Consider the following 26876-nt stretch of genomic DNA (forward strand, 5'->3'; position numbering starts at 1 on the left):
CATTCGTTTCCAGTGGACTTGCTACCTCAAGAGGAATTGCCCTACTTGCCATACAGGTGAATGCTACTCCATATCTTTTACAGTTTACTCTTACATTCTTTACTTCTGTCACGGGTGACAAAAATGTTCAGCGAGCGGAACCCTCTTGACGAGTCATGAGTTTCCCGAGGGAACGATTTGTGTGCGACACATCCCACTCCGATTCCAGGTGTGGCAGAAACATTGTCCGGCCTGATTAGCACTAATGCACTGCAGGTGCGAGAGAGAGAGGAGCGGTGTTCACATAGGCTTCCTGCTTTACAAGCCAAAGATAAAAGGGCTATTCAGAGAAGTTTCGGGAAGTTGTTTTTATTCCCGGAGCAGAGTGGGGAACAAGCTTGCTCGGGAATTTATTGGGGTGTGCAGGTTTCCTGATGAAGTCTCTAGGGAAGAGGTTCCCTATTGAAGATGTCTGCATTAGGAGTGTACTGGGCTGTGATGAAGCCACGTTGGGGTGAAGGCCACCCATTGAAGTCTGCTTGAACAGAGTTCGCTTGTGGGAATTTGCTGGACTGATTTATCGATTGGATCTGCGCTGGGAAGGGAGAGAGAAAGATAAGTGAATTGATTTCATCTTGCAAACATTCAAAAAGCTTGAAGAGGATACAGTGAATGTAAATCTGATTGTTGGGGAAGCTATGTGTTTCAGAGTGTGCTGAAGAGGAATTGAGGATCGAATATCCCCCATGGGAGTGCAACGAATGGATTGAGGCCTCTGATCAGCCCTACCGTGTGAGTGAATTGCAGTGCTTTTGCCTTATTGTTACACATTGATTCATTGCTCTGGATTTGTGGTGAACACGAGTGTGGTGTGCTTTTGCTGAGAAGCGTCCCAACCCCTGCTTACACGTTTGTGAAAAGTTATGATACCTCCTCACCGTCGGAACCCCAGAGTGATACAGCTGAGCTGGAAGGAACATATTGCTGTGGAGAAAATCCTTGCCTTCTTACTTACCGTCTGAGTCTGGAAGTATGCAGCCTTGCTGAGGAAGTAAGCTTTTAAATCACTCTTTCTCTAATGTGCACCGACGAAAGTATTCTGTACTGCGAAGAATCCCTTACCTGTCTACTTACCGTTTCAGTCCTGGAATCATACAGCATCGCTGGTGAAGTAAGCTTTTAAGCCACTGTTTTACTCATGTGTTCCAACACCAGTATCCTGTACCAAGAAGACTTCTTACCTCCCTACTTACCGTCTGAGTCTGGAAGTACGCAGCATCGCTGAAGTAAGCTTATAAATCACTTTCTCTAATGTGCCCCGACGAAAGTATTTGTACTGTGAAGGATCCTTACCTGTCTACTCACTGTCAGAGTCCTGGAATAATGCAGCATTGCTGGTGAAGTAAGCTTTTAAACCACCATCTCACTACTGTGTTTTGATGCAAGTATCCTCAACTGAGAAGCATCCTTACCTGTATACTCACTGCCCGAGTCCTGAAGTGAGCCACTCCATTGGTGGAGTCGCCGTCAGGGCAAAACTGTGACGTACGATCAGTACTTACCCGTAGCCGAAGAAGACTTGGAGGACATTGAAGCTTATCTAGTTGGTGCTTATTGATAGTGTTCAATAAAGATTGTTATTCCTTTGAAATTACCTCTTGTCTGCATTGTCTATCTGTTGCGGACCTGTGGTGTCGGCTCCTCACTGTGGGGTCTGAGTTAGGGGTGGCTGGTCATCCGAAACTCCACCCCGGTGACACTTCCACTGGTCCAAAGTAATCTACTCCAGTTTTGGTAAATGGTGGTTGATCAGGAATAATTCTCTCCTTTGGAAGATCTGCCATTTTTTGGTCAGTTGCTCTTCTATTATGGCGTCTACAAAAGCCACAAACAGAAGTGATCTTCCTAACAGCTGAGTTGGAGTTAGTAATCCAAAATTTCCTCTTAACTGTAGATAACGTATGGCTTCATCCATCTTGACCCAGACCTTCATGCACATGCTTCAGAATAAGCATAGAAATATACTGATCTTAGCCAAGTCTAAGTGGATTCTTGACCTTTTTTAGGCATGACTTGGTCTTCCTCCAGCTCTTAACAGTCCATCATCCAAGAATTGATCCAACCGATAAATAGGACTTTGCAGATTCACTGTCACTTCCCAGATGAAAGACCTAAAATTTCCTTCTCGAATTTCTTTTGCTGACAATAGCGAATGATGGCTTCCTCTGCTCCCAATAGATCATCCAGTGTCAAAACAAGACTCTTAGGCATTGCTGTGACTCTTGAACCCTCAGACTGTACAACACTGTCCTGATTGTTCTTTGGATGACCAGCATTTGTAGCCTTCTGCTCCTTTACCAAGTGATTTTTTTTTTTTTTTTTTTCAGCAAGATCATTTTGAACTTGAGAAACCAGACCACCACTACTTTGAGCCAACTCCACTCAAAAAAGTAAGCATTTAGTTGATCAGTAGGATTAGACACTTAATTCACAGTAATAACGTTTACTGTGTCATCAGAGTCTATTGAGACATTTAGTGTTTATTCGCCAATACTGCTCATGCAACCACAAGAAGGCTGGACCTTCAAGCCACCTGCTGTTCTTCAGAAAGTTTCCAACCTTTCTTCTTGAAGCATTATCAGCTGGATTGTCCTTAGAACTGACATATCTCCATTGTAATCACATGAGCTGGAAACTCTTATTGATTGTCATCTGCAGTTTTTCTCAGTGCGTAACTTGCACAACTCAGAGAGGAAACTGCACCAAATAAATGTACAGTCAATCTATATTCAACAAGTTTCTCAGAGATGTTTCCATTTGGTCTCCTTCAGCCACCTTCACTTGATAACATACCCTGAATGTCGTCCATAAAAGCTATGGGCTCCTATCTGAAGCGAGTGAGAACTCCAAGCAAAGAGCTGGTAAGGTTAGGACACTGCAGACATTTTTCTGTTTAATGAAGTTCCTTGAAATGTTGCTCCACAGTCTAACACTACACAAATAGATCCCTTTCTTGGATGGTGGACACCGTGATGAGGGATGTACCATATTTTCCAATTTCACAGTGCAGCTGTTCTTGAGGTACTTGTTCTGCATAGACCTTGCTGATGACATCATGTACAGTATCCTACATATTCATGATAAAAATCATGGTTGTTGAGAATTTTTTTCTTTAAGCCAAGGACCGTTGCTTTGCCACAGCAAACTTGTTAGGTAGATGGACTTCGTTGGTCTTGAAGTCAAGTCAAATCAAGTCACCTTTATTTATATAGTGCTTTAAACAAAAAAGATTGCGTCAAAGCAACTGAACAACATTAATTAGGAAAACTTATCGAAGTGTGTCTATAAAACAAAATGACAGTTAAAGGCAGTTCATCATTGAATTCAGTGGTCATCATCTCAGTTCAGTTTAAATAGTATCTGTGCAATCATTTGTAATCAAGTAATATATATTGCTGTAAATGAAGTGACCCCAACTAAGCAAAACTCCATCGGAGAAAAAACCTTGGGAGACACCAGGCTCAGTTGGGGGGCCAGTTCTCCACTGAACAGATGAAACCAGCAGTTCAATTCCAGGCTGCAGCAAAGTCAGATTTTGCAGAATAATCATCTGTTTTTCTGTGGTCTCGTTCTGTTGTCTTGGTCATCTGAGCCAAGGTCTTTACAGGGGATCTGTATCTGGGCTCTAGTTGTCCTGGTCTCCGCTGTCTTTCAGGGATGTAGAGGTCCTTTCTAGGTGCTGATCCACCATCTGGTCTGGATACGTACTGGATCCGGGTGACTGCAGTGACCCTCTGATCTGGATACAGACTGGATCTGGTGGCCACGGTGACCTCGGAACAAGAGAGAAACAGACTAATATTAGCGTATATGCCATTCTTCTAAATATGTAGCAAGTACATAGGGTGTTATAAAAAAATAAAATAAGTCACGTGACATTCAGCCAAGTATGGTGACCCATACTCAGAATTTGTGCTCTGCATTTAACCCATCCAAAGTGCACACACACACACACTGTGAACACACACCCGGAGCAATGGGCAGCCATTTGCAGTTGGGGGTTCGATGCCTTGCTCAAGGGCACCTAAGTCGTGGTATTGAAGGTGGAGAGAGAACTGTACATGCACTCCCCCCACCCACAATTCCTGCCGGCCTGAGACTCAAACTCACAACCCTTCGATTGGGAGTCCGACTCTCTAACCATTAGGCCACAACTTCCCCTAATTGGGAAGTATTCCTGGTTCCGGTTTACCTAATTAATGCAGCCTAAAAACCTTTAACAGATTTGGATATTAGAAGCATATTAGTGTGTTATGTGTGAGCCAGGTTAAAGAGATGGGTCTTTAATCTAGATTTAAACTGCGTGAGAGTGTCTGCCTCCCGAACAATGTAAGGTAGGTTATTCCAGAGTTTAGGCACCAAATAGGAAAAGGATCTGCTGCTCGCCATTGATTTTGATATTCTAGGAATTATCAAATTGCCTGAGTTTTGAGAACACAGCGGTCATGAAGGATTCTAATGTACCAAGAGCTCATTCAAATACTGAGGTGCTAAACCATTCAGGACTTTATAAGTAATAAGAAAGATTTTAAAATCTATACGATGTTTGATAGGGAGCCAGTGCAGCGATGACAGGACCGGGCTAATATGGTCATACTTCCTGGTTCTAGTAAGAACTCTTGCTGCTGCATTTTGGACTAGCTGTAGTTTGTTTACTAACCGTGCAGAACAACCACACAATAAAGCATTACAATAATCTAACATTGAGGTCATAAATGCATGGATTAACATTTCTCCATTTGACATTGAGAGCATAGGTATATTTTTAGCACTAGATATATTTTTGAGATGGAAAAATGCAGTTTTATAAATTCTAGAAATCTGGCTTTCTAAGGAAAGATTGCGATCAAATAGCACACCTAGGTTCCTAACTGATGACAAAGAACGGACAGAGCAGCCATCAAGTCTTAGACAGTGTTCTAGGTTATTACATGCAAAGTTTTTATAGGTCCTAGTCAAATTTTAAGTTCTAGTCAAATTGTACATGAATGCTGAAGTTAGGTATAAAAAATATAAAAACAAATTAGTTGGAATCATAAGGCAAAAAAAAGGATTACTACACTAAATTGTTAGACAAAAAGAAAAGTAGTGAAAAAGACACATAGAGCATTATAAATTATTTAATGTTGGTACAGTACCAGATAATGCTGGCAGTGTTTTTCTTGAAAGTATACAAGCGAGTGACATATTGACAACTGTCCAGAAGTGTGCTAATAAAAAAAATCTAATGATTTTACTGATATGAATATGAAAATGATAAAGCTAATTATAGATGTAATTATTGAGCCTTTTACCTAAATCTGTAATTTGTCATTTACTTCAGGGATATTTCCAGACTGCATGAAAATAGCCAAAGTAATTCCACTTTTCAAAAAAGGAAATAAATAAGAATTTTCTAATTATAGACCAATATCATTACTTCCACGGTTCACTAAAATTCTGGAGAAATTTTTTGCGATCAGACTGAATAAATTTCTAAATTAATTTAATAGTTAAGTAACAGCCAATATGGGTTTCATCCTAATCACTCAACTGCTACAGCAATTATGGAACTAACTGAAGAAATTACCAGTTACCAAAATATCTTTGTGGATCTTCAAAAAGCATTTGATATGCTGGAACAAGGTATTGTTGTATAAATCATATAAATATGGTATCAGAGGTGTGGCACACCAGTGGGTTAAGTCAGTTTGTTGAAATGACAACATAAAGTCTAATTATTGTAATATAACTTGTGGGGTACCACAAGGATCGGTCCTAGGACCTATACCTTTTCTTCTATATGTAAATGATATTGTGTCTGTGTCTCAGTAACTTAGGTGCATTCTGTTTGCGGATGACACCACTTTGTTCTATTCTGGAAACAATATAAAATATGTCCTACATATCGTAGAGAATTTATTAAAAAAAAATTATGAAGTGGTTCAATGCCAATAAATATTAGCAAAACTTGATATTTTGTAGTTTAAAAAAAAATGTCGAAATGTCATGGTTTATTAATGGATTAGAAATTGAAAGGGCACATGAAATTAAGTTTCTAGGTATTATAATTGATGAACATTTGACATGGAAATCACTTATTGATAATATTAAAGTAAAGGTATCCCAAATAATAGGTGTGCTGCATAAAGTTAAAGATTCGCTAAATAAGAATTGAGTGTTTTAAGGCTCGTCTAAAGACTAATTTTTATTCTTTGGCTTTTAACTGTGTGTGAGTTGTGTGGTCCTTTTGTGGTATCTATTATTTGTATCTTTTCTATTCTATATATTTTAATAGCTTTGTATGACACTTTTGTGCAGCACTTTGGAAACTTTGTGTTTGTAAAATGTCCTATAAAAATAAAGCGGATTGGATTGGATTGGATTGAATAAGTGGATACAGATAAGTTAATACTGCGGAGTAGCAGATCAACTTTATTGATGTAATTTTGTGTTTTGATGTCTTAAAGAGACGGCTGCATGAGACAGCTTAAATGCACTGGAACTGTAAATTATTTTGTGTTTATAGGGGGCAGACATTATAAGTTTTTTACTTCTTTCTGCTCCTTTCATTCATGTTAAATGCTGTTGTTGCATTTGCAAAACATTATAGTACAAACATTTTAGTCCACAAAACTGCAGCAATGCTTAAATTAAGCTTTCTGAAGCAAAGAGGCTTTCGATACATGTATGAGGTTATTACAACAGGCTTCATTTACTACCATCATCTGCTGGTCAGACAGAAGAAGTGCATTGTAATGAAAAGGACGAGGAAGCAAATGCAAAATAAAGTGCAAGCATAATTTAACGAATATGATACAGATGATAGAGGAACCAACAGGACAACTGGATGGAGAGAGAGAAAGTCACGGCTGACCAGGAAGTAGAGGTGCAACTGGACAGCAGGAGAGCATGATGCAGGAACTGAGATGGGCGATCCGGTGGAGAGGTGAGTGGATGAGGTTCCCGGAGTGAAGCGATCCAGCATAACGAAGAATCAGCCAGAAACAAGCGTGAGAAAACAGGCATGAAGACAGGAAGCTTCAAACAATGATCTGACAAACACAAAACGAAAGACAGGGCGATAAATAGGGAGCAGGTAATAAGTGGCAGCTGTCACTGATGAACAGTTAACGGAGACACCCACATGAACCGATCAGTGCAAGAGACACACATAACTCCACCCACATAGTGATCAACAGAGACAACAGTTCTACCAACCATGACATGCATCTACTGTGTCCCACTTAAACTAATACTTTAGTGTCTGTTTCTTAAAGAAGCCCTTGACAACATGCTGAAATGAGAAAAGTTGTTATCCAAGCTATTATTGTAATTTGTGTATAGCATCATTCATCAACTCTCTGACTTCATCTTCAGTTATCTCTGTTCTTCAGATATCAAAGACATTTTCCTCCATCTGAATCATTTGTACATACTGTACCTGTTGCTCTCTTCAAATACTCTATGAATGAACTGTTTCATTAAAATGCATTAATACATTTAGCAGTACATAGAATCACAAACCCTATAGAAAAGATAATAGGCAAACAAAATATATATAATAATTATTGGTCCCAAAAAATTACCAAACGTATCATGAAAGAAATCATAAAATAGTAGATTATTATTATTGGCAAGCATTGGGTTTAATAAACAATGACAAGTTGATTTAATGGGTGATTTAATCTGACGGAGCGATACTGATGAAGCATAATAAACCCTAAATCCAGCACAGAGGGGTTCAGTGAATGTGGTGTTGAATGTGTGTAAGTGTGTGAGTGTGTGTGTGTGTAAGTGTGTGAGTGTGTGTGTGTCAGAGACGCTGTAGAAGGACAGAGAGCCGGCCGAGACATCCACATACACTCCTACTCTATCAGACCGTAGTGAAGGAGCCGGTAAGTCAGTCCTGACATTATTGTGCCAGACAGCAAATCCATTATCGGTGCACCACAGACTCCAGGATTTGTCATTGTATCCAAACTGGCAGTTACTTCCTCTTTTCCTGCTGATTTTCCTTTATATGTGACTCCTATATTAACCCAGCTACTCCATTCAGTCTCCCAGTAACAGCGTTCAGTCAGACTCTCAACACTCAGAACCTGCTCACAGTGCTCAAATCTGTCTGGATGATCAGGATACAACTGACGCTTTTTCATATGTTTCACTTTCCTGTTGTCCTTATTCAGACAGAGACGAATGTATGTCGTGTTTGGATCCAGTGTGAGATCAAAAGCATCTGAACACACAAAAGAAATTAGAAGTACAACACAATGTATAACACAAGAACAATTAATAGTGTGTGTGTGTGTGTATATGTACCAGGTAAATCCTACGTTGTGGGGACCAAATGTCCCAATGAATTATGAAAACCCAAAGTGCATGTGTGTGTGTGTGTTTGTAGACCTACACTGTCGCAGTCCTGCTGTCATTCTGTCTCTTCCATAATCCACACTATAAACACACAAACACACACAACCCTTACGAAAGGAAAATATATTTACCAAAATATTTCTTAAAATATATTGTAATATATTATTTTCCCTTTTTATTTTCAATATTTTATATATTTGAATACACTTAATAATATATTGATGATACATATATTATATAATATATTGCAAAATATACAAATGATTGCCGCTTTCAATATATTGCAATATATTGGAAAAAAATAAATATGTATAAGAATATATGCCTAATATATTACATGATATTTTACAATATACTGCAATATATTATAGGCACATAATTACTATCACAGGACTTTACCTCGATTGATCAGTTGTTATTAACCATCTTCAAAAAACTGCTCAAGTCACATTTCTTTCATTAATCTTACTGATACTAAAAAACTACTTTGACCTTCCACTTAAAAAATAACAATTACAAAGGAGAATAGATTGAAATAGAAAACATTGATTTTAGATTTGTAAATATTTTACAACATTTAAGTTTTTGACTTTAGCCTTTGCCTCACAAGTCACCAATGAAAAATAATTAATCTTGCATATAAACGATTGAAAAGTTGGAACTTACAATAGTCTTCTGGTGGACACCGGCAATCAAGTAATGCGGCTTTCGAGCGTCTCAATGTCAATTTTATTCTCTCAGAATCTCATCTTTTGCTTCTGAGAAAGTAAGAAGGTAGTGTACATCTCTGTGAGAGTTGTGGGAGTTTTGTCATTGCTCTCTCGAGCCAGCGGAGGCTGAAGAACAGTGAGAGAGATCCAGCAGAAGATGGGGATTTGGCACATGATGTACAGACTCCAGGAGTTCCTGATGTGACGGATGATGTTTCCAGCAACCTCAGTGTCACTGGCCTCACTGTTTTAATGGATCCAGTTATCCAGCCGCTAAACACTTCCACAATAAACTCCACGAAGGTGCAATTTATGAAGTTTAATCATGAAAAGTGTGAAACTACAAAAAGAAAAATACACAAACATGAATTTCACAAAAATAGATAAATCATTAAATAAATGAGCATTCACAAACACACAAGGCAAAGAACCAACAACAATACAGTTGAATCAACAGGATAGATTAATACTTTGCAAGCTTGAGTAGAAAAAGATAACAAACATGCTGAATTAAATGCTACATTGCATAGCACAAGAAAAACTCAATGCTCACTTAACAAAATCAAACAGTCACTTACAGATATTGCATTTCAAAAGGCTTTGATAAACGAGATGAAGATGGATGTCTGCAACCACATGGAGTACCTTGCACAACTAAACCACTGAAGGAATATGGCCTACTTCCTCTTTAAAACAGTAAACCATTGGAAAACCCCAAAATAAGTATCAAAATAAAAGTCCTTGTTGAAACTGAAGTTTAAAGTCCAGCACACTCCCCGCCTGGGGTATGTAAAGACCTCACTTTAATTTTTTTTGTACTCCAATATCTTAGGAGGAGTAAAGCAGAACCACTTCTGATATAGGGCGAACAAAGTTTTTCTGCATGCCTTCTCTGATAAATTTCAGCTCCACTTTCCTCACAAGACCATCTTTACTAGGTAGTGTTTTTGCAATGACAGCCATAGGCCACTGATTTCTCTCTGCTTGGCTATCCTTCATCAACACAATGTCACCTTCCTTGAGACAAGGCTTCTTGTCTTGCCACTTCTGGGTCAACAGAATAGCAGGAGTGAGTATTAAAGGAACTTCAGGATCTGAAGATACTGGCACGAGAGGGCGTGCATTATGGCAGAAACTTCTGCCATAAGGGTTACAAGAACGTCGTGTGTGAGATACAGGGACTTTCTTTCAAGCAACATACAGTCAAGAATACGTCGGGCTATACCCACCATCCTTTCCCAAGCACCTCCCATATGTGAAGCATGGGGAGGATTGAATATCCATGTACAAGCATGTTGTTGTAGATACTTCTGAAGATCAGAGCCTGAAGTTTCCTTCTTCATCTTGAGCTCCTGTACTGCTCCAATAAAGTTTGTGCCACAATCAGAGCGTATCTGCTTAGCAGGTCCCCTTATTGCAAAAAAACGTCTCAAAGCATTAATGAATCCGCTTGAGCTCAATGTCTCTACAACTTCAATGTGCACTGCTCTTGTGCACATACAAGAGAAAATGACTGCCCATCTTTTGGAATTGGAGCAGCCTCCTCTTGTGCGGCGAGAAACAACCTGCCATGGTCCAAATACATCGACTCCTACATATGTGAAAGGTGGAGCCACTTGAAGTCTTTCTGCGGGCAAATCTGCCATCTGTTGGAGCTCTGTAGGACGACGAAGCTTTCTACATGTCACACACTTGTTAAGTAGACTTCCAATGCATCTTTTGGCACTCATCAGCCAATACCCTGCTGCTCGTATTGCTCCCTCAGTAAAATGCCTTCCTTGATGCTTGACTGCTTGATGGTAGTGTCTAACAAGCAAAGTTGCTATGTGATGTTTCCCAGGAATAATAACAGGATTGCATTCTTCCTTCTCAAAACCTGCCTGGGCAATACGGCCTCCAACACGCAGAAGGCCTTTATCATCCAGAATAGGATGAAGTTTCAGTATACTACTTTTAGGTGAGAGATTGCATCCTGCTTTTATATCACTTAGCTCTTCTGGATAGGCTACATTTTGAACGCTCTTTAGAATAACAATCCTGGCCTTTTCCAACTCTTCATTTGTAGGGCTGTTACTACAGAGATGCCATCCACTACATCTTGGCTTATTTGTTGAATGGGAGAATGACTGGGAGATGTGGCTTAAACGAGCAATCGTTCTAATTAGCTTACTCAAGCTGGAGAAGCGTTCAAAACGCTCAGGAGTCAGGAACTGATTAGGCACTTCAGTTAAACATGAAATCACTTGTGGTCGGATTTCTGGATCTACTTCAAGATCAACAAGGTCATAATCCTCTTGAAGCAAGGCGTTTAAGGTTGGAGATTTCAAAAGGAAATCTGGCCCTGTAAGCCAAGTTGTACTACTGAGACAATCAGCTGATACAGATCTAGACCCATGGTCTGCAGGATTGACATCTGATGGAACATAGTTCCATTGGCTAGGAGTAGATGACTGAAGAATTCGTTGGATTCTGTTGTTCACATACACATAAAAGCGTTTTGTTCGATTATGAATATATCCAAGAACAACCTTACTATCGGTGTAGAACTGGATACTATTGAACTGCAAGCCTATTTCTTCTACAACCATATCTGCGATCTCAACTGCTAGAACTGCTGCACAGAGTTCCAATCTCGGAACAGTCAGATCTGGCCGTGGTGCCAACTTTGTCTTTCCAAACACAAAGCCAATATCTGCTTGGTCATTTCGAGATGTGGATCGCAGATAAGCTACAGCTGCAACAGCTTTTACAGATGCATCTGCAAATATACACAATTCCCTTGACTGAACCTCAGAAGTAGGAAAAGATGAGTAAGTTCGTGGTATCTTTAGATCTTGCAAATTTTGTAAGGAATTCCTCCATCTGATCCATTCTGGCTTTATGTCATCTGGTAATGGAGAATCCCAGTCTTCAGCCTGCATTGAGAGCTCCCGAAGCAACAGCCTATCTTTGATGGTAACAGGAGCAATAAAACCACATGGATCATATAAGCTGTTTACAGTTGACAGTACACCTCGCCGTGTGAATGGCTTATTGTCGTCAATAGCTTGGAAAGTAAATGTATCTGATGCCAAGTTCCATGACACTCCTAGGCTACGCTGGACTGGAGTATCTTCAAAGAAGAGGTCAACATCTTTGATATCCACAGCCCGATCTTCAGGATGAAATGCCTCAATCACTGCAGGTCGATTAGAGATTATTTTATGTAGTCTGAGGTTTGCTACTGCAAGCATGTCTTGAGTTTGCTTCAGAGCACTAATTACTGTGGTTTCATTGGGGAAGGATTTCAGAGCATCATCAACATAGAAATCATGTTCAACGAACTCTTTAACTTCACTGTCGAAGTTCTTTTCTTCCTCTTTGGCCGCTCTATGCAAACCGTATATGGCAACAGCAGGAGAGGGACGATTGCCAAACACATGTACACACATTCTGTATTCCACTATTTCTTTACCAGGGTCATTGTCTTGGTACCAGAGAAAGCACAGAAAATCTCTGTGATCCTTTCTGACTAAAAAACAGTGGAACATATGCTGAATGTCAGCGGTAATCGCCACTGGCTCCTTACGAAATCTTAGCAACACTCCCAGGAGGGTATTGTTGAGATCTGGCCCCTTAAGTAGGATATCATTCAATGAGACTCCATTATAAGGTGCACTGGAGTCGAAGACCACACGGATCTTGTTTGGCTTCTTCGGATGATATACACCAAACAAAGGCAGATACCAGCACTCTTGGTCTTTCCTGAGTGGGGGAGCAATTTCTGCATGTCCGTTAGAGAACATGTTGTCCATAAACTCAAGAAAATGGGCTTTCATCTGAGGACGTTTGTCCAAAGTATGACGAAGTGAGGATAGGCGGTTGTAAGCATACTTTCTGTTATTTGGAAGCCGCCTTCTGGGAACTTGCAATGGCAAAGGAGCCACCCAGCCATTGGATTCATCCTGATAGAACTCTTTGTCCATTAAGCGTAGAAACCTGTCATCGTCCACTGACAGTGCAAGCTTGTGATCTCTGGATGTACGGACAAAGATTGATTGGCCTAGCTCCTCGCTTGCACATGTTGCTAAAGCACCTACACCTTTTGATGTAAGATGCTCTTGAAACTGAAGCTTGGTGCCATACTGCTCTTTTATGTGGAACTGACTTTCACAGGGCCAGAAGAAGCTGGGGCGGCCACTTTCAAGTATGGAGGTCTTAAAAACATCTACATGAACAGGTCGATGAGCACCTCCAAGACATACATCTCCAATAACTACCCATCCCAGATCTAACTTTTGAGCAAATGGAGCGTTGTGTGGACCATTAATCTGTTGACGGACCTTGTGGACCCTAATGAGGTCCCTACCAAGGAGGAGGAGGATGTTAGCATCTGGATCTAGGGCTGGAATTTCATCAGCAATATCCCTGAGGTGACTGAAATGACACGCTGCATCTGGGGTAGGAATTTCAGAACGAATGTTAGGAATCTGATTGCACTCTAGCAGTGTAGGAAGATGAAGGCTTACACTCTTATCCAATGATTCCACAATGTAGCCACTAGCTCTCCTTCCTGTTGTCTCTGTTAATCCAGCACATGTCTTGAGTGAATATGGAAAAGAAGATCCTTCAATTTGAAACTCTTCAAAAAATTCTGTTCTTGCCAATGAGCGGTTGCTCTGATCATCCAGAATTGCATACATTCTTCTGGATTCTGATTTGTTACCCACAGGATAGATATTAACCAGACAAATCTTGGAACATGCTCTAGCACTCTTTCCAACTCCACACACTTCAGTACATTTTGATGTTACCTCTTGATTGGTTAATTCACTTTCCTCCCCGCCATCTCCTAAGACAGGAGAGACGGTTTTCCTCCAGGGTGCTGGACCAGGATGTAAAGCGGACACATGACGATCACGATCACATTCAGTGCAGTGGATTTCAGCTTTGCAGTTTTTTGCCATATGCTCTATTGAAGAGCAGCACCTGAAGCATACTGAATGTTCCTTAAGAAACTGTTTACAATCTTCAAGACTTTTTGCTCTAAAGCCTCTGCATCTTTTTAATGGATGTGGCTTGTCATGGATGATACAATATCGTTGAGGATCAACAGTCCGTATCCTGTCCGTAGCATTTCTTGTTTCAGACATGTTGACTTGGGTTTTATGAACAGCTATAGAAGCTTGCCTGAATTTATCTGATCTATCTCGATTTTCTTGTTGTGGTGCTGAAGGAAAAATGGCAAAGCTGGGATCCGTTCTTGTTTTAGCTTCTGAACGAATAAAGTCAGCAAACACAGAAAATGGTGGGAAGGCCACAAAATGTTCTCTCTTATACTTCGATCCATATGATATCCATTTTTCTTGGATATTATAAGGGAGTTTTCCTACAATCGGGCTCACTCCATGAGCGGTGTCAAGATAAGACAACCCAGGAAGATAGCCATCCAGCTTGGCTGCCTCCAGTTCTGCAAGCAGGTCTCCAAGATCACGCAGCCTATACAGATCTTTACCAGATATCTTAGGGAAGCTCTCCAATTTAGAGAAGAGATCTCTTTCAATTGCCTCTGACGAACCATACATTTCCTCTAGCCTCTCCCAAGCCATTTGTAGACCTTCAAAAGGGTGCCTAATATTAACTGATTTTAATCTTCGTACCTGTTCAGATGATTCTCTACCGAGATATTTGATGAGCAGATCCATCTCTTCCTCTGGCTTAAGGTTAAGGTCTGCAATAGTACTTTTGAAAGATGATCGCCAAGCCCAATAATTTACAGGTTTATCATCAAAAGAATTCAGTCCAGAAGTTACCAACTGACTGCGTGCAATGAATTTGGCCAGGCTGTAAGTGTCTGACATGTGCTCAGGACTACACTGTAAGCTACTGCTAGAAGCTTGGTCTCTTGCATAGTCTGCAGTGCGTTGGAGGCTGATCTCTTTGGAAAACTCTGATGCTGATACATGGTCAACTTCTGTGAAGGCTGCTGCTAGAATTTCTGCTTCTGCTATGGCCGCATCTTTTTCTTTCTCTTCTTGCAGTGCCTCTAGTGTTGCTTGAAGTCGGGCTTGTTCCACTTTAATCTCAATTTCTTTCTTTGCATGAGCCGCTCTTGCCTTGGCTGCCTCTGCCCTCGCACGAGCTTTCGTGACCGCTAAACTGGCTGTAGAGCTTCTTGATGAGGTGGAAGCTTGAGAACTTGAGCAAGCATCATCACTTTCTTTGTGCATGCGATGGCGCAGTGATGATTTAGATTCTCTTGAAGACATGATCTTTGTGTAGACTAACACACAGAGATATTCCTTTATCTCTCTAATAGATGCAGTTGTTAGACAGGCATCCCCTCCATCTTTCCAATTTGCTGCTTATCTTTTCACTGTCACTGGCCTCACTGTTTTAATGGATCCAGTTATCCAGCCGCTAAACACTTCCACAATAAACTCCACGAAGGTGCAATTTATGAAGTTTAATCATGAAAAGTGTGAAACTACAAAAAGAAAAATACACAAACATGAATTTCACAAAAATAGATAAATCATTAAATAAATGAGCATTCACAAACACACAAGGCAAAGAACCAACAACAATACAGTTGAATCAACAGGATAGATTAATACTTTGCAAGCTTGAGTAGAAAAAGATAACAAACATGCTGAATTAAATGCTACATTGCATAGCACAAGAAAAACTCAATGCTCACTTAACAAAATCAAACAGTCACTTACAGATATTGCATTTCAAAAGGCTTTGATAAACGAGATGAAGATGGATGTCTGCAACCACATGGAGTACCTTGCACAACTAAACCACTGAAGGAATATGGCCTACTTCCTCTTTAAAACAGGAAACCATTGGAAAACCCCAAAATAAGTATCAAAATAAAAGTCCTTGTTGAAACCGAAGTTTAAAATCCAGCAAACTCAGGACTGCTGTTTTTGGTGAAGTACTGCTCTTTCTGCTCATCATTGAATCCTCGCACCTCTAACACCTGATCAATGTAGTCTCGGGGTATCAGACCGGCTGCTGCTGGTCTGGATGTGATCCAGATGAGAGCAGAAGAAACCAGATCTCTCTTGATCAGGTTTGTAACAATCTTACTCACTGTTGTTTTTTTATGCACATCTGTTAATCTGTTGCCCTTTTTTAAAGCTTAAAGGAAAGTGACACTCATCCAGTCCATCAAAAATAAACATGAGCTTACCGTCATCTTCAGGAAGAGAGGATCACTAAAGAAGTATTTGTTCAGCAGTCCCATGAGACTGCACTTCGTTTTAATCATGTTCAGTCTGTGGAATGGGAGTGGAAATATGAAGAGTATGTCCTGGTTTTCTCTTTCTTCAGCCCAGTCAAGAATAAATTTATTAACAGAGATGGTTTTTCCCACCCCTGAGATGCCTATAGTCAACACTTTCCTGTTTTGTTCACCCGTATCACGATGGCTTTTAAAAATGTCCTTGCACTGGGTCTGTGTGTCTGTCTCAGCAAACTGACGGGCAGCTTCGATCGTCATCACCTGATGTTTATACACCTTTCCTCTGGTCACATTCTCCACCACATACAGATCTGTGTACATTTCTCCCAGATCTTTAGACTTGTACTCCTGCAGGAATTTGATTTTCAGTCTGCGGCTGATATTTCTGTAATCATGATGAGCAGCTTCACTGTCCTCTTTAGCTTAGCCTTTGAGAAAGAGGAAAAGGATGTCAAATAGTAAGTGATTTATGGTACTGGATATGAGTGTGTATTGGTTGTTATTGAGTGAATGTGCTCAATAATGTCCAGTATGGTTATGGACACCACCACAAATGGCTGTCCCCACAAATAGTGCCCTATTTAAATGGATAGTTCATCCAAAAATGAATATTATGTCACTAATTGCTCATCCTCATGGTGTTCCAAACCCATGAGACCTCCGTTCATCTTCAGAACACAAATTAATATGTTTTTGAAACCCGAGAGTTTTCTGACCCTGCATAGACAGAAAGGGAACTACCACGTTCAAGAACCAAAAAGGTAGTGAGGACATCATTAAAACAGTTCATGTGACATCAGTGGTTCAACCGTTATGGGGCAATTTGGACACTGTTCGTGTATGTTTCGCTTACACACTTCAGGTTTCTCAGTCGCTACTATTGAGCGGATGAGTTGAATCAGGAGTGTTAAATGAGGGAAACATACACAATGTGCAGTGCTGGAGCCAAGAGGACAAGAGCCCCCACATTAAATCATCACATCTGCAAACAGTCAGTTATTTAAAAGTGTGTAAAAATATGTTTTAAAACAAATTCAACATATTACAGTACCCTTATCAGTCTTTGTTGGTTCACTGTGTTCTGCAGGGTTTATGCTGTAGTATATGTGTACTGTGCTTTTATTAACATTTCCAATGAATACAGGAGCATTTATTCTTGCACCTTTTACAGCATTCAGACCAACATTGACTCCAGTGTCACCTCTCGTCAGCACTGGAAGAGAGACAATGAGACATATGTGAGCTTCTTACAGAGATTTCATGATATCAGAGCTTTGATATAATAATTAATCTCCATATCACCATCCTCGTGTCTGTTGTCTAACTGTTCAGTGATATTGTCCTGGTTCATCTTTCTCAGGATGTTCAGTGTCCTACCAAACTCTTGTTTTGATGGGAATTTCATTAACTGGAAAAACAAAAATCCCAGGTGAATTGCTCTTCTGCGTTTTGACGTCATACCTGCTGTGCTCTGTAAAAACATATAGAAACGTTTTGACTGAATTAAACATTGAGACAATAAACTATTTTGGTAATATTTCACCAGAAAAAGTTATTTTATAATGTTATGCTAATTGACATAGCCTTTATCACTTTATAGATTATAAAAATAATTCACTTATCTTTTGAAGCAACTATTTGTAACCTAAGGAACTGATTTAGTATTGATACCAAGGTTCTAGATTCTGGTTTCATTCCGAAGACAACATTAGCCGCGTTTCCAATGTCGAGCTTAAACCGGGCGTGCTAGTGTGTGCCAGGGCCAGTCGCATTTCCACTGTCTCTTCCGAGCCTTGATTGTGCCTCGTCGGGGAACGATCAAGGGCTTTTTGCCCCCTGACGAAAACCTTGGACCAAAGCGGGCCAGCTGGGGCTAGAGGAGTGGTTATGAACAAAGGTGGAGTTTCTGTGCATCTAGAGATCGTCAGCCGCGGATCATTACAGAAAGATCACAGCTATAACTACAGCATTAAAGACTTTTTAAAATAAGTTGATCTCAAAACTCACTTTCCGCAAATGTTTGTAATAACTTGATCCGATGTGGATTATAATCACAATACAAGGCAGAAATATTTATAAGTCATGCAAAAGATATGCACGCTAAACATTAACGTTACCATAGTAAACATGATAAATGCAACCACTTGGAGAAATCAGACGTCAGCTTCTTATTCTCTATCACAACTGGTTTTTCAAGAGTGTCAAAATTTGCTGTCAAAACACATGTATACATCTTATTTCATGTATGTTGTACACTGATCGAGACAGACAGATATGCAGACAGTATTTGATAATCGGCAGCAGACAGGAAGTATGAGGGGACACTGATGAAAGGATCAACACTGATTACTGAATGATAAGTTACAGAAATGTGTAATGTATAATAAGGAAACCAACACTTTCTATGTGTACAAAATGTGACATTAGTTTGATAACATCAGCATGACTAAACAAATTATTATTATTATTATTATTTTGTGATTTCCTTTATTTATTTGTATTCATTTTTCATAAAGTTATTGCTTTCAAACATAGATTTGCTTTGTTAAATGTTTTGAGATCATATTGAATTGTTTGCTATTGGATTTCTGAAATTCAGTTGAAATCAAAAGTTCTGTACTGTTTGCTCTAAAAGCTTTCTGTAATCAATCATTTCCACTCAAGGTTACAAGGTGAGCTTGATTTCACTTTTAGGGTTTGGAGCTTCGATATCTTTGTAAATCATCTATCATTTCCCACTGATTTTAGGAAAAAATTATGGATAGGGTTAGGTTTATGGGTAGGGAATGGGTTAAGTCTGTTTTTTTCGGACAATAATGTTGATCCAGGATCATCTGAAGATGTTGATCCAGAAACATTTCTTACTTGGCAAAATCACGGCGACTCAAGTTACAGCATGAAAACATGTAGAGTTATTATGCCGCACGCAGCTGGAATCAGCTTCCAGAAGAGATCAGATGTGCTAAAACACTAGTCACATTTAAATCTAGACTCAAAACTCATCTGTTTAGCGGTGCATTTATTGAATGAGAACTGTGCGATGTCCGAACTGATTGCACTATATTTTCACTGTTTTTTTTTTAATGTAAAATCACTTTCTAACTGTTTTTAAATTAATTTAAAGAAAATGTTTTAATCATTTTAAAAGTTTTAATATTGCTCATTTTATTTTTGTTATTATTTTTAAATGTTATTTTGTTAATTATATTTTACTTTCTTTTATGTAAAGCACTTTGAATTACAATTGTGTACAAAATGTGCTATATAAATAAACTTGCCTTGCCTAATAAAATAAATAAAATTTTTGTGGCTGTACTGACCTTTTTATATTAGCGGTGATTTGCAAGTTAGCAGAGGTCGGGACAAGTCACACATGGTCAAGGCAAGTCTCAAGTCTAAATCATCAAGTCTCGAGTCAAGTCTCAAGTCACAGTTCAAATAAATCAAGCAGGTCAAGTCAAGTCAAGCGTTCACCCTAAGCAAGTCAAGTCGAGTCCTGAAAAGTTTCAAGTCAAGTCAAGTCAGTAAAATAAATAGAGGTAAATTTTGTTCAATAAATATTTATTTTTGCACAGAAAATATGAACTTGTATACAAATATTATGTATCTTATTCATTATACATTTGCTATATATGAATCATATGCATATCTGTGCTACATAAAATATCTAATAAAATTAAATTGTGTTGTTTACACAATCCAGTCGTCTAATTCAATTTAATTGAAACAGTCTAAAATGTGTTGCATTTACAGAAAATAAGGTTTGCCAAGACAATGGAACTAAGCTGTAAACGATAGTGTCCGGTTCACGAACGAATCGTTCGATTGAACCAGTTCACCAAATCGAACTGAATCGTTTGAAATGGTTCACGTCTCCAATAAGCATTAATCCACAAATGACTTAAGCTGTTAACTTTTTTAATGTGGCTGACACTCCCTCTGAGTTCAAACAAACCAATATCCCGGAGTAATTCATTTACTCAAACAGTACACTGACTGAACTGCTGTGAAGAGAGAACTGAAGATGAACACCGAGCCGAGACAGATAACGAACGAACGATTGACTCGTTCTCAAGTCAAGATCCGGTTGCATCGGTTTTCGGATCACCAGTACACTGAACCGAGAACTGTTTCCTTCAGATGCGTCCAGCATTAAAATTCAGGTTATGCCACTGTTATAGCTAAATTCCCCAATACATATATTTATAAGACGTATCAGTAATGATAATGATCACATTTCTAATAAGTAAACAAACATATGCAACCAAGGCCAAATTATGACAAACATAAAAGATTAATTCATTAACGTACATTAGTAATCGTTATAGATCTTAATGTAACTAACTATAAAGAGATTACTTTATTACCTTTCTTTGTGGTTTTTGAAATGTCGAATTAAATTTGATGCTGTCGTGTGGGATATTCTTGCTTTGCATATTTTGCATCTGGCAAATCTTTTTTTATCGGAATGGTCCACTTCAAAGTCCTATTTGTGGAGCTCAACTAATGTCTACCATGTTTGACGCGGTTTGAATTTTGCAGCGTTAAAGGCACAGACGCTGATTAGTGGTGCTGATGTCACAATATTTTTTTTTTTATTATTGTTAATTTTATTGCTGATTGTTTATTGTACATTCAAGTCATTGTCAAGTCTTCCACTTCAAGTCAAGTCAAGTCTCAAGTAACTTGTCCTCAAGTCAAAGTCAAGCAAAGTCATTTTCATACTTTAATCAAGCAAGTTGCAAGTCCTGAAAATTGTGACTCGAGTCAGACTCGAGTCAAGTCATGTGACTCGAGTCCCCCACCTCTGGAAGTTAGTCTGTAAATTGTCAGAATGGCTTATTTGCAAATGTAAATAGAAACACCTGTATTTAACTTTTAACTTTTTTTTTACTACTGGTAATATGACAGTTAATACTGTAGCTATACATCTAGAGCAGTGGTTTTCAAACCAGTCCTGCAAGCACCCCTAGCACCTCACATTTTGTATGTCTCCCTATATCTATGGAGTCAAAATAATGCCTTATATATACGCAAAAAAATTGCGATTTGCAAAATTAAAAAATTTAAGTATTGAGGAAAATAAATTTGCTTTTTGCAAACAAAAATAAAGAATTGCAAAACATAAATGAAACAGCGCGAAAGCAATGATTTTGCAATACATATTTTCCATGGTCATATCTATTAATTTATCTGCAACGCTGCTTTTATTTTGCGTGTCAATCTAGTTAGAGCTTGCGATATCGTTTTACCTTTGCGCTTCATTTTTCTGCACGTCTCTCTTTGTGGCACTGTTTTGACATGGGGGTGGAGTCAAGGGAGGGGGGTGTGTACGTACAACATGCCTCCCTGGAAGTGACGTCATCAGCCCGAGACGCAGCTCACTGATCCAGGTCCTGTCAAGATGAGCGAGACTTTCGAGTGGATCTTTTCTTTTTATTCAAAAGCATTAAAACATTATTGTTTTCGTTTAATTAACAAATTTATGTGTATTAGGAGTGTTTGCTCAAGTTAAGGAAGTTTATTTCTCTCAATGTGCACACTTTTTTTTAGCCTTAAAAAGTGTATTGTTTCATTTGGTTAACTGCAAGTGTTTGTTTAAAATCTCTTAACTTGTGGAGGATGCCAGCGCACAGAAGCGTTCTTTGATCACATTAGTTCAGAGGAAAACGCAGCCTTGAAGAGTTTTGTAAATAATAGCCTATACTGTAAAAAGCCCGACATGCCAATAAAGCTTTGATTATGCTATGTGACATGAATTATTACTGGAAGTGCACTTCAGAGGATGAATTTAACAATAACTATATAAATATCCTAACCCTATAATAAAACATATTAGAATTATAAATGAATAATTGTGAAAACACTCATTTATCACAGAACGTTAATTAGGTAAGCAATACACAAATTGAAAGGGGAAGTAAGCATAACAATAAATATAAAAATATAGCACTAATTAATATAATATTATTATCAATTATATACGGTTAGCCTATATGAATCAATGAATAAATGAATGATGCATTTATATAGTGATTTATTGTGTATTGTTGTCCACCCAAAGCACTGTACAATCATGTGTGTCTCTCTTCAACCACCAGCAGTGTGCAGTATCCACTTGGATATACTATATATACCGTATTTTCCCGACTATAAGTTGCACTTTTTTTTCATAGTTTGGCTGGTCCTGCGACTTACAGTCAGGTGCGACTTGTTTATCAAAATTAATTTGACATGAACCAAGAGAAAACATTACTATCTCCAGCCGAGAGAGGGAGATGGTAATGTTTTCTCTTGGTTCTTGGTTCTAAATAAATATGATTTATAGTCAAGTGCGATTTATTTATTTTTCCTCGTCATGACGTAATTTTGGACTGATGCGACTTATACTTAGGTGCGATTTATAGTCCGAAAAATAATAATAGCCTTATATGAACATATATTACATAAAAAGACACGATCAATGGACTGTGGGATGGATAAAAAATATTTTATTAATCTCTGATAATCTCAGGTTGCTCTGGTCACCCTGGTTTGTTTATTCATTAAACTCGTGGCCACAACATTATCACGTTCTCAAGAATCAATCTCGTGGCCACGACAAAACTAAACCAAAAAGACTCAACAGACAAAAACTTATCTTGCACTGACAGTCATTTATTAATTTATGCCAGTAGTTATGTATGTTACAAAACGCAATTTCTTTGCGTATATATAAGGCGTTATTTTAACTCCATACTATATCTGACACACCGATTGTAGGTCTTGCAGTCTCTACTAATGAGCTGATGAGTTAAAACAGGTGTGACAGATGAGAGAGACTAGCTCCAGGTGTGATAGATGAGGGACCGGTTTGAAAAGCACTGATCTAGAGCTTCATCGTGGACATTTACATAAAGATGCAGAGGAGGAGTCTGACAATCTGACAGATATAAAGAGTGTTTGTGGCAGACTGAAGAACACAAATGGTGAGTTATTGCTTTATTCTTCACAGACTATTCAGACATTTTATACAGCTTTTAGAAAACCGAAACATGGCATGTAATAGGAAATGTTCCTATTATTTTCATCTAGATAAAACTGATCTCTGCTGTGATCTACTGAGGAGAGATTGAGAAGATGGCAGTAAGTTCATCAATAACTCTAGATTCCTAGAGATGTTTTCAGTGTGATGTTCATCTCTTTCTCTCTGTCTCTGTAGATGTTGGTGTTTTTAGCAGCTCTTCTCTCTGCTGTTCTTATGAGCAGATGCACTCAGAATATAAACATTCCAGTCGACTGTTCTGACATTTATAAATCAGGACAAACAGTCAGTGGGATTTACTCCATCTATCCAGCAGGAGACATTCCCGTCTCGGTTTACTGTGAGATGATCTCCGGTGGGAAAGCTGAAGACAACGGAGCATGGACGGTATGAATGTGACTCTAGATCATCAAACACACATCAGCACATTCATTATGAATCATATCTTCTATATAAACCCATCACAGGTGTTTCAGAGGAGAATGGACGGCACTGTGAATTTCTATCGGCCATGGGATCAGTACAAGAGAGGATTTGGGAATGAGGAGGGAGAATACTGGCTGGGTAAGATCTCACAGTGTGTGTGTGTGTGTGTGTGTGTGTGTGTGTGTGGATGTTCATGTCCAGTGTTTAGTTGAATGTGTTCTTCGTGTGTGTGTGTGTGTGTGTGTATGATCAGGGCTGGAGAACATGTACCAGCTGACACGTAAGAACAAGTACATGCTGAGAGTGGATCTGGAGGACTTCACCGGGAGGAAAGGTTTCGCTCTGTACTCGTCCTTTTCTGTGGGTCGTGAAACCCAAGGGTACAAACTACATGTTTCAGGATTCACTGATGGAGGAGCAGGTAGGACCCTTTCATTCACATTATCAATCACACTCCGAGGAGTAAATGTGCTCCTGATGTCCTTAGTCATGCTGTTCCTCTCTGCAGGAGACTCTATGACCATCCATGATGGACAGAAGTTCACCACCTTTGACAAAGACCAAGACGCCTATGAAACAAACTGTGCCAAACTGTTTCTTGGGGCGTTTTGGTACTATAAGTGTCACTATGCAAACCCCAATGGTGTGTATTTATGGGGAGATGATCCCACCCTTTTCGCTGTTGGAAATGTTTGGTACACATGGAAGAATAATTATTCTGTTGGTATGAAATCCATCAGCATGAAGATCAGACGTGTCTCTTAGACATTTGAAGAAACCATACAATGTTTCTCAGAAATAAACAATACAATCAAATGAAGTTTTAAGGGTTTCTTTTCCTCTGTAACTTAAATCCGTTGTGTTGGGTAACCTAATCAATTTTCTTTTTTTTTTTCTTTTTATGTAAATGAACATGTACTGTTCTTAACATGGACATCCCCATTTATGACAAAAGTCCACATTTTTACATGGTTTGTATCTTGTTTAAAAATCGTGCTAGTCTCCTCTAGTGGCCTCAGTAAGCCTAATATTGAATAACTACACATCTCCCCCTTTATGTAACCAATTTCATTTACAAGTTACTCGAACCGTTGATAACTTCAGTGCGAACACCGAATCTTTCACCATATTACAACAAAGTTCCTTAGAAATTAACCAAGTGTGACTACACCCAATAAATTTACAACATAGCAGTATATTCAATCTCCATCTTCAATTTATTTGCCTACATACAGTAATTCAAACCAACCACTGGGACAAGGTTAAGTGTGAAGAATGCCACAGTCGTCGATCCACCAATATGTACGCGTTTGGACTTACTTATTCTTTATTTCCACAGGCTGTGTGAACATTGGGAAAAAACATTGGTTTCTGAGCACACATTCAATCCGCTCTGAAGAATGGCCATTTGTACACAGTCCTTAAGAAACTTTATTAGCTGCCTTTCTTTCCACTGTTGAGCTTAAACCGGGCGTGCTAGTGCGTGCCAGGGCCAGTCGCATTTCCACTGTCACTTCTGGGGCCTGATTGTTCCCCGTTGGGTCTTCCTCGGGGCCAACGGCCAGGGTTTTTTGGCCCGATGAAAACCTTGGGCCAAAGCAGGCCAGCTGAGGCTAGAGGAGTGGTTATGAACAAAGGCGGAGTTTCTCCACATCTGGAGAGCATCAGCGCTGCGGATCATTTCAGAGAGATAACAGCTTTAACACCAGCATTAAAGACTTTTTAAAATAAGTTGAGCGCAAAACTCACTCTTAGTCAGCAGCGAGTGTTTGAAATAACTTGATCCAATGTGGATTATAATCACTAAACAAGGCAGAAATATTTGTAAGTGATGTAAAAGACTGTGCACGCTAAACATTAATGTTACCATAGTAAACATAGTAAATGCAACCAGGAGAAATCAGACATCAGCTTCTTATTCTTTATCACAATTGTGTATTTATTTAGTAACATATTTTATCTGTCGTAAGTCTCATCTCGAGAGTTTAGCCCCGCATAGCATATGTCATAAACATATAATAATGATTTTTGCTCGGGAGATCCCACCCGATAGTAGCCCCAAGTTTACTACCGGGCTTGCTCTTTTACCGGGCAAGAGAGTAGAAAATGCCCAGAGCCAACGCAGTATAATCAGAGTCCACGGGACCTCCGCCTCTCTCTCTCCTCCCGGGACAGCCAAGCTTTTTACATGAATTATGAGCTTATAGAATTGGGATCCTAATTTGTCGGTCATCACCGATGTGATGTTGAGAGTGACTGCCTGAAAATGAACTCCTTTTCACAAACTGAACACATAACAAATAACATAATAGTCATATTAAGTAGAAACAATAAGTGCTCTCTATATATTCAAAGTTCAAATAGAGACATTTTTCAAGCAAGATGCAGATCTATAGACAACTACAAAACCTGTTATAGCCTACATCTAATAACAGTCTAGATATGTTATGAAGCCTAACTTGCGAGCATCAGGGAAAAATACGCGTACATGTTTGATTTAATGATTGCGTTATCACTCGGTGGTGCTGAACATACATTATAGATTACAAGACATTCATTTTGTCAGACACTCTACAACGAATCCTCCTTTGATGTTTCTTATCGGCCAGTGAGCGTCATTTTTGTTTGTGTTGAACAGAAAAAAGTCAAATAATAAAAACAATTCCACACAGGCTAAACTGTACATGCTAAACATACACAGCAACAGATCTGTGCATGTAGTGGTGATTTCACTAGAGTAAAGCACACTGGTCCCCTGTTAGATGGTGAAGTGTGACGCCTGATTGGCTGACCTTACATTTAACAATAATTCACATTCTCACCATCTCTGAATGTTATGGCAAGGATGATAATACAATGTTACAATATATGTTGATTGTAACACTGATTTAGAAATTTAGCCAATTGAATATATTCAAAGCCAACATGAAATTTTCAAGAAATGTCAAAGCAACCAAAGAGATGTCGCAGTTTACCATTTAACAGGGGACCTAAGTGTTCAGATCAACATTAGCACTATCTATCTATCTATCTATCTATCTATCTATCTATCTATCTATCTATCTATCTATCTATCTATTAAAAAAATGCAAAA

The 26876-nt window shown here is 39.0% G+C and overlaps 1 protein-coding gene and 1 pseudogene across 2 annotated transcripts in view; one reads left to right on the forward strand and one right to left on the reverse strand.

The window, feature by feature from the left end:
• Positions 1 to 24602, forward strand: part of LOC128031432 (microfibril-associated glycoprotein 4-like) — a 77335-nt gene extending 52733 nt beyond the window's left edge. The window contains exons 1-6 of one of the 2 annotated variants that reach the window (XM_052619727.1): positions 23187 to 23300; positions 23407 to 23457; positions 23534 to 23743; positions 23824 to 23920; positions 24036 to 24203; positions 24291 to 24602. In XM_052619727.1, coding sequence (XP_052475687.1) covers positions 23452 to 23457; positions 23534 to 23743; positions 23824 to 23920; positions 24036 to 24203; positions 24291 to 24547 — 738 coding nt within the window. In that variant the 5' untranslated portion in view covers positions 23187 to 23300; positions 23407 to 23451 and the 3' untranslated portion in view covers positions 24548 to 24602. Of the gene's footprint in view, positions 1 to 23186; positions 23301 to 23406; positions 23458 to 23533; positions 23744 to 23823; positions 23921 to 24035; positions 24204 to 24290 lie in introns of those variants that run through there. The other variant, XM_052619796.1, reaches the window with a different exon arrangement.
• On the reverse strand, positions 7531 to 16755 carry LOC127937859 (NLR family CARD domain-containing protein 3-like; annotated as a pseudogene).
• Positions 24603 to 26876: the final 2274 nt, after the last annotated feature.

Source organism: Carassius gibelio, chromosome A1 (genome assembly GCF_023724105.1).
Source record: "Carassius gibelio isolate Cgi1373 ecotype wild population from Czech Republic chromosome A1, carGib1.2-hapl.c, whole genome shotgun sequence".
In the NCBI taxonomy this organism is placed as follows: domain Eukaryota; kingdom Metazoa; phylum Chordata; class Actinopteri; order Cypriniformes; family Cyprinidae; genus Carassius; species Carassius gibelio.